Source organism: Salmo trutta, chromosome 25 (assembly GCF_901001165.1).
Source record: "Salmo trutta chromosome 25, fSalTru1.1, whole genome shotgun sequence".
NCBI classification, from domain to species: Eukaryota; Metazoa; Chordata; class Actinopteri; order Salmoniformes; family Salmonidae; genus Salmo; species Salmo trutta.
In genome coordinates, this window is record NC_042981.1 from 3,935,403 (window position 1) to 3,944,649 (window position 9,247).

The 9,247-nt window shown below is 41.5% G+C and overlaps 2 protein-coding genes across 4 annotated transcripts in view; one reads left to right on the plus strand and one right to left on the minus strand.

The window, feature by feature from the left end:
- Positions 1-5,395, minus strand: part of vti1b (vesicle transport through interaction with t-SNAREs 1B) — a 37,912-nt gene extending 32,517 nt beyond the window's left edge. Inside the window, exons 1-2 of the mRNA XM_029712681.1 lie at positions 5,385-5,395; positions 3,999-4,000 (exon numbers count right to left, since the gene is read on the minus strand). The gene's annotated coding sequence lies outside the window, so the exon portion shown is untranslated. The remainder of the gene's footprint in view (positions 1-3,998; positions 4,001-5,384) is intronic.
- The window catches only part of LOC115161869 (retinol dehydrogenase 12), a 29,252-nt gene extending 20,289 nt beyond the window's left edge, over positions 1-8,963 (plus strand). For 2 of the 3 annotated variants that reach the window (XM_029712680.1, XM_029712678.1), the window contains exon 7: positions 7,761-8,963. In XM_029712680.1, coding sequence (XP_029568540.1) covers positions 7,761-7,866 — 106 coding nt within the window. In that variant the 3' untranslated portion in view covers positions 7,867-8,963. The remainder of the gene's footprint in view (positions 1-7,760) is intronic. The other variant, XR_003869442.1, reaches the window with a different exon arrangement.
- Positions 8,964-9,247: the final 284 nt, after the last annotated feature.

Genomic DNA, 9,247 nt, shown 5'->3' on the forward strand with positions numbered 1-9,247 from the left:
TCCCCCCCTCCCAGTGACTGATAGAACTCCCTCCCCCCCTCCCAGTGACTGTATAGAACTCCCTCCCTCCCTCCCAGTGACTGTATGAACTCCCTCCCCCCCTCCCAGTGACTGTATAGAACTCCCTCCCCCCCCTCCCAGTGACTGTATAGAACTCCCTCCCCCCCTCCCAGTGACTGTATAGAACTCCCTCCCCCCCTCCCAGTGACTGTATAGAACTCCCTCCCCCCCTCCCAGTGACTGTATAGAACTCCCCCCCCCCCTCCCAGTGACTGTATAGAACTCCCCCCCCTCCCAGTGACTGTATAGAACTCCCCCCCTCCCAGTGACTGTATAGAACTCCCCCCCCTCCCAGTGACTGTATAGAACTCCCCCCTCCCAGTGACTGTATAGAACTCCCCCCTCCCAGTGACTGTATAGAACTCCCCCTCCCAGTGACTGTATAGAACTCCCCCCTCCCAGTGACTGTATAGAACCCCCCTCCCAGTGACTGTATAGAACTCGCCCCTCCCAGTGACTGTATAGAACTCGCCCCTCCCAGTGACTGTATAGAACTCGCCCCTCCCAGTGACTGTATAGAACTCCCCCCCCTCCCAGTGACTGTATAGAACTCCCCCCCCTCCCAGTGACTGTATAGAACTCCCTCCCCCCCTCCCAGTGACGGTATAGAACTCCCTCCCCCCCTCCCAGTGACTGTATAGAACTCCCTCCCCCCCTCCCAGTGACTGTATAGAACTCCCTCCCCCCCTCCCAGTGACTGTATAGAACTCCCCCCCTCCCAGTGACGGTATAGAACTCCCCCCCTCCCAGTGACTGTATAGAACTCCCTCCCCCCCTCCCAGTGACGGTATAGAACTCCCTCCCCCCCTCCCAGTGACGGTATAGAACTCCCTCCCCCCCTCCCAGTGACGGTATAGAACCCCTCCCCCACCTCCAGTGACGGTATAGAACTCCCTCCCCCCCTCCCAGTGACGGTATAGAACTCCCTCCCCCCCTCCCCAGTGACTGTATAGAACTCCCTCCCCCCCTCCCAGTGACTGTATAGAACTCCCTCCCCCCCTCCCAGTGACTGTATAGAACTCCCTCCCCCCCCTCCCAGTGACTGTATAGAACTCCCTCCCCCCCTCCCAGTGACGGTATAGAACTCCCTCCCCCCCTCCCAGTGACGGTATAGAACTCCCTCCCCCCCTCCCAGTGACGGTATAGAATGTACGGAAGCCCTTAAGCCCAAGGCTAAAATAATAAATAGATTCTCGTTTCAATGACTTAATATGTCTCAAATTCGATACTAAGTCATTTGAAGAAGATACTAAACCGTTCATACAAGATAATTATTATTTTGTCTAATTAGTCATATGTTATGCAGCTGGTCAGACTATAATGGAGGCTGTAACCATTCATTCACTGATTCCATCCATTGATGTGATTGACAGTTCTTTGATAGTCTAAAACACTGCTGCTTCTGAACACCAGAGCATGTAAGTAGGTGAGGGAGGAGCAGAGCCTTTTTAAAATGTTGTCTGCCTTCTCTCTGGCTCCAATTTGGCTGTGGTACTGCTCAGCCAAAAGCTTTGGTCATGCTCTGGCTAGAATATGTGGTTTCCTTTATCATTATTATTTTAAGGCCTATTCCGTTGTAATATTCAGCCTACCCACGCCCACAGTAGACTAGATTCTACTTTCTAACATTAGGATATGTAGTTTCTATTTTGAAGGACTTCGACTGTATTAAAGGATGTTTTTAGGTAGACAATATATAGGCTATACTGTAAAAATGTATTGTAGTTTTTCTGTGAATAGAAACACCATAATATAAATCTTGAATAAAGTTAAAATATCAGAGATAAATCATTAATAATAAAAGGCCAGTATCATCATCATCTTTTCATAAATAAAAGGACTGAATCATCTCGACCTGCAGCTGTGAAATGATTTGCGCGTTGAGAGGGAAATGCGCTATACAAACTAATTATTATTATTATTATAAAGACAGAAAAATATACATGTAAACGTTTAATTCCATGAAGTAATATATTAGTGGGAATATAGCCATAATATAAACAACATAAAGGAGAATGGAATGTATTTGAAAAGCTTCAAATGGAAAAATACATTGATATGAAGCTGCTCCCATGTGTGGATTATTTTTCTCAAAAAATCTATTACATTTAAGTACCTTACCTCCTTACTTCATTTGCACACACTGTATACAGATTGTATTATTGACTGTACGTTTGTTAATCCTCCATGTGTAACTCTGTTGTTGTATGTGTCGAACTGCTCTGCTTTATCTTGGCCAGGTCGCAGTTGCAAATGAGAACTTGTTCTCAACTGTCCTACCTGGTTAAATAAATAGAAAAGGACCGTACAGAGTTCAGTAGGACAGTGTCACAAGGCTACACGTCACCACTGCTGGAGGACAAAACACAGCTGTCCTTGATTGTGAATTAAATGGAGAATGAAATGTGTGCGACGAGGTAAAACCAACGGTTTTCATTCAATATAATTAATGGGGAGTTTCACGTTTGGAGACGTAAATTTACACCATCAAAAAATGCACATTTATGATAAAGTATTCCATGCATCATCACATTTGCAGACTTGTTTAAGATAGACTACTATTCGTGATGAGTAGATTGGATAGTCATAATTTAGGCTAATAATATAACTCAATCACTGTTCGCAAAAAAAGACTGTTCAATGCTTGTCTGAGCGCGTAAAGAGGAGAGGAGGCCTAGGCAATAGACTAGCCTATATCATATCTACTTTCTAAGCACGGGAAAAATGTGGCCTTTTTTTAATAAACATTTTATGCAATTCTACTACACTTTATATGACTGGAAACATTTAGCAGAATATTTTTTAATGCGACAAATTACGACATTGTCCATATTCTAGGCGTACAAGAAGGGGAGACACATTGAATTATTACGTCCATCTAAACTGGATGAGGAAATTATATATATATATATATATATATATATATATATATATATATATACATACACACACACACACACACACACACACACACACACACACAATTTACAATTTCCTCATCCAGTTTAGATGGACGTAATAATTCAATGTGTCTCCCCTTCTTGTACGCCTAGAATATGGACAATGTCGTATATATATATATATATTTAAAAAAGCTTTTGTGGCAGTGACCAAACATTGATAAAGTGTGAATATCCGCAGTGCGCACTCACCAGGGATATGTCGAAATTGTTCCGCTGGTGCCAATAAAATAGGCTATACTGTTATTTGCAATATAATTAAGTTGAGCATTTTGATAACTAAAAGACGGATTAGAGTATTTTCATTGTCTTATATTTACAGCAATAGCCATTTGTCCTCCCATTGCAGGGATCAGCTTGCTGTGGCAGTTTTATAGCCTCGTGCAGCAGTAGAAGTTACAATAACAACAATAATAATAAACTATTACTACTTGAATATTCTGCGCAGAATTAGGCTATTAACAATTAGGCTATTTTAAACACTTCACACTATAGTCAAAAGCCACCTACTGGGCAAAAACAATTTCTGAGATGGGCGCAGATTATTTGGACAATAATATTGTATGGAGTCGTTTAACTAATGTCTGATTCTGGTTTTGGTGTTACGATAACGTTACATATTTATCAATCAGAGCATTTGAAACCGAGCAGAGATCTTCATGCCTTCTGCCAAAACCCGGTCTGATATCGCAAAGAAAATTCGCCTTGTCGATTCGGGGCATTTAGATAATTAAACCGTATTTTAAGGATGGCAGATTACCGGCGTGGAGCTGTTTTTTAATGCATCTGTAATGCAGCCCTTGGTGACCGTCGCCCGTAGTGACCGCAGCCCTTGGTGACCGCAGCCCTTGGTGACCGCCAGTTGAATTACAGCCAAAAGCTGTTATGTGGGGGATTGTAGAGAGTCTCTTATTGAATATATGATCAATCAGTTTTATAGACAGTGTAGTCGTGTACAGTAACAGCGCCTCCTTTGACCGCTGGGGTGGTAACTATAGATATGTCATTCAGGTGATTTAATAAGGGCTTGTTTCTCAGAGCGGGTAAAGTTCTTCCTGATATTTGACCAGTCGGTAGGGATCCACAGCTGGGGCGATAGGCCCAGGGGGAATGAACGTAGATGGAGGCCCAAAACAAACTTTTCGTGAGGACAGAGGGGGTTTTGCAATCTTTTAAGAAACGTTTCAGATGCCATGTGAATATTAATTACTAGTCGAAACACTTTGCAGTTGTTCATCCTGATATTCAGGCTGATTTTGCTCCTATATGTATTATTTTGTATACATCTAATGTGAATATACAACAACAAACGCAACATGCAATAATTTCAAAAATGTTACTGAGTTACAGTTCATATGAGGAAATCAGTCAATTGAAATCAATTAATTGGGCCCTAATCTATGGATTTCTGTTATGAGAATTTTCAATCCAAATGATAACTAACAATCAATAAGCTTTGATTTATCTCCAAGGTTTGTAAGACACTGGGTTAATAATAATTCGTCAAGGACTCAGCTTCTGCAAAAGGTCTGTACAGTTTATTCAGAGAACGTTCTGAAGTACATTACACAAAGACATTCATTTTATAACTCACTCCCCACTTACGCACATACCTCCACACGAACAGTAGATATCCTACACACATACCTCCACACAAACAGTAGATATCTTACGCACATACCTCCACACACAGTAGATATCCTACGCACATACCTCCACACGAACAGTAGATATCCTACACACATACCTCCACACAAACAGTAGATATCCTACCCACATACCTCCACACAAACAGTAGATATCCTACCCACATACCTCCACACAAACAGTAGATATCCTACCCACATACCTCCACACAAACAGTAGATGTCCTATGCACATACCTCCACACAAACAGTAGATGTCCTATGCACATACCTCCACACAAACAGTAGATGTCCTATGCACATACCTCCACACAAACAGTAGATGTCCTATGCACATACCTCCACACAAACAGTAGATGTCCTATGCACATACCTCCACACAAACAGTAGATGTCCTATGCACATACCTCCACACAAACAGTAGATGTCCTATGCACATACCTCCACACAAACAGTAGATGTCCTACGCACATACCTCCACACAAACAGTAGGTGAGTTGTGTGCTTCTCCAGAGTTCTCACCACTGTGTATCACTAGCCAGCGCTGTCTGTTCCCTTCCCCAGAGATTAGAGGAAGCTTGAGAAGTACTCCCTGTCCTATCATAAGTTTCTCAAGAGTTCTAGCCAGGTTGAGCCAAACACAGTGTTCATTGTTCTTGGTATTCTCTTAGGCACACACACACACACACACACATTTCTCTTCCTCACAGATCTCTACTAAACCTTATGGGACTTACGTTCAGTACTTTAATTATACATGCTACATAAACTACTAATTAGTTAGGTTTCAGGGTAGAATTATTCAATAATTTATCTTTAAACATATAAATTATTTTATCAATTTCACATGACTGGGCAGGGGCAAAGCCATGGGAGGGCATAGGCCCACCCACTGGGGAGCCAGGCGCAGCCAATGAGAATTCGTTTTTCCCCACAAAAGGTTTTTTTTACAGACAGAAATACTCCTCAGTTTCATCAGCTGTCCGGGTGGCTGGTCTCAGATGATCCTGCAGGTGAAGAAGCCAGATGTGGAGGTCCTGGGCTGGCATGGTTACTTGTGGTCTTCTGTTGTGAGGCTGGTTGGACATACTGCCAAATTCTCTAAAACAACATTGAGGCTGCTTATGGTAGAAAAATTAACATTAAATTCTCTGGCAATAGCTCAGGTGGCAACAGCTCTGACATTATCTGGCAACAACTCTGGTGGACATTCCTCCAATCAGCATGCCATTTGCACGCTCCCTCAAAACTTGAGACATCTGTTATATTGTGTTGTGTGACAAAACTGCACATTATAGAGTGGCCTTTTATTGTTCCCAGCAGAAGGTGCACCTGTGTAATGATCATGCTGTTTAATCAGCCTCTTGATAGGCCACACCTGTCAGGTGGATGGTTTCTCTTGGCCAAAAGAGAAATGCTCACTAAAAGGGATGTAAACAAATCTGTGGACAAAATTTTAGAGAAATAAACTATTTGTGGGAATGGAACATTTCTGGGATCTTTTATTTCAGCTCATGAACCATGGAACCAACACTTTACATGTTGCGTTTTTATATTGTTGTTCAGTATAGTTCACCAAGGTTTATTGCACCATACTGGCAGCCTAGTTGTTTTGTTTCTTTAATCAAACAAAGAATAGCACAATATACACTAACATTTTTTGATAAATAGCTGCTCCCATCCACACATGGGAGCAGCTTCATATCAATGTATTTTTCCATTTGAAGCTTTTCAAATACATTCCATTCTCCTTTATCTTGTTTATATTATGGCTATATTCCCACTAATATATTACTTCATGGAATTAAACTTTGACATGTATATTTTTCTGTCTTTATAATAATAATAATAATTAGTTTGTATAGCGCATTTTCCTCTCAACGCGCAAATCATTTCACAGCTGCAGGTCGAGATGATTCAGTCCTTTTATTTATGAAAAGATGATGATACTGGCCTTTTATTATTAACGATTTATCTCTGATATTTTAACTTTATTCAAGATTTATATTATGGTGTTTCTATTCACAGAAAAACTACAATACATTTTTACAGTATAGCCTATATATTGTCTACCTAAAAACATCTGAAGTCCTTCAAAATAGAAACTACATATCCTAATGGTAGAAAGTAGAATCTAGTCTACTGTGGGCGTGGGTAGGCTGAATATTACAACGGAATAGGCCTTAAAATAATAATGATAAAGGAAACCACATATTCTAGCCAGAGCATGAACAAAGCTTTTGGCTGAGCAGTACCACAGCCAAATTGGAGCCAGAGAGAAGGCAGACAACATTTTAAAAAGGCTCTGCTCCTCCCTCACCTACTTACATGCTCTGGTGTTCAGAAGCAGCAGTGTTTTAGACTATCAAAGAACTGTCAATCACATCAATGGATGGAATCAGTGAATGAATGGTTACAGCCTCCATTATAGTCTGACCAGCTGCATAACATATGACTAATTAGACAAAATAATAATTTCAACGACTAAGTCACATTTTTTATTTATATATTTTTGCGCTTCAGGGCTACCAAAAAAACTAACAGTGACTGTATAATAACCATGCAAATGGTGACTGGAACGAACTGCAAAAATCTCTGAAACTAGAGACTCATATCTCCCTCACTAGCTTTAAGCACCAGCTGTCAGAGCAGCTCACAGATCACTGCACCTGTACAGAGCCCATCTGTAAACAGCCCATCTATCTACCTCATCCCCATACTGTATTTATTTATTTATCTTGCTCCTTTGCACCCCAGTATCTCTACTTGCACATTCATCTTCTGCACATCTACCATTCCAGTGTTTAATTGCTATATTGTAATTACTTTGCCACCATGGCCTATTTATTGCCTCACCTCCCTTATCTTACCTCATTTGCACACACTGTATATAGATTTATTTTTTCTACTGTATTATTGACTGTATGTTTTGTTAATCCCTCATGTGTAACTCTTGTTGTATGTGTCAAATTGCTTTGCTTTATCTTGGCCAGGTCGCAGTTGTAAATGAGAACTTGTTCTCAACTGGCCTACCTGGTTAAATAAAGGTGAAATATTTATATATTTTTAAATGCCCCCTCTCTCTCTCTCCCAGTGACTGCGCCCCAGCCTCCGTGGCCCCCCAGGGGAGGAACGAGGAGACAGCCAGGAAGTTGTGGGACGCCAGCAGTGAGCTCCTGGGCATCGTCTGGGACCACTGACCTGAACCACCCTCTATCATCAAAGCACTGGCTGCAACCCCAAACGCCCTGTATAGGGCACTACTTTTGACCAGGGCCTTGTTCCAAATCTCAATTGTTACAGCAAGAGCCGGCAGTAGGGCCCACAGGGCCATGGTGGAAAGCAGTGCACTATAAAGGGAATAAGGTGCCATTGTGGATGCCTCCATGTTCTCTGAACCTTTGTTTTCAGTCAGAGTACATATTTAGCCTGATCATTTCACGACACTACGTAATCTCAAACTACAGTTAACCCAACAGCACTTGAATAATTGGGTAGTAACCATAAAAGGTATACAGACACCATGATGGCAGATAGAGTCCTCCATCTCTATGGTAGTAACTGCAAGATCAAATGCATTATTGTTCTGTCACAGGTTAGCCAGGGTCATAACCAGGTCTAGCCAGGGTCATAACCAGGTCTAGCCAGGGTCATTACCAGCCAGGTCTAGCCAGGGTCATAACCAGGTCTAGCCAGGGTCGTAACCAGGTCTAGCCAGGGTCGTAACCAGGTCTAGCCAGGGTCGTAACCAGGGTAAATTATAAACCAGCTGATTGTTTTGTTTCATATTATAAATGGGGTTCCAAAATTCCTGTAACTTTCACGAAATGCCCGTTCTCCAAAATCCTAGGTGGAAGATGGCTGGAATTACAGGGGAATAAGCAAAACATCCAGGAATCCTCAACCAGGATTTCTGGGAATTTGGAGAGTTACAGGAATTTTACAAATTATCCTCCATGTGGAATCAGATTTATTGTTTCCTTGTTTTGGACCTTTCCACTCTAGGCTTAATTATTTCCCGCTCTTTTTCCCCTCAGCGTTAAGCTATCAACATGTTTTTTTTTTGTACAAATGTGAAACATGCCTTTTTAGTACATTTAGGGTTGCAATATTTTTTAATAACGATCTTGGAATTACAAGGGAATAATCAGGAAATCCCGAATCCTCTCCAACCAGTATTTCTGAAAAAAAACAAAAAAAAAACAAGGAATTCTGGGAGAGTTAGCAGAAATGTGCCACCCAAACTACATAGCAGTCGAATGTTTACATCTGTAAATAAAGATAATATTACTAGCTACTACTGGTAGTAGCTGTTTATGTTTAGTAAATTGTGTCACACACACACACAACAGAGGAGGCTGGTTGGAGGAGCTATAGGAGGATAGGCACATTGTAATGGTTATTTTCTTATTTGTATTTTACATTTTTTTTTAAAACTGCATTGTTGGTTAAGGGCTCGTAAGTAAGCATTTCACGGTAATGTCTACTACACCTGTTGTATTCAGCATTTCACTGTGAGGTCTACTACACCTGTTGTATTCAGCATTTCACTGTAAGGTCTACTACACCTGTTGTATTCAG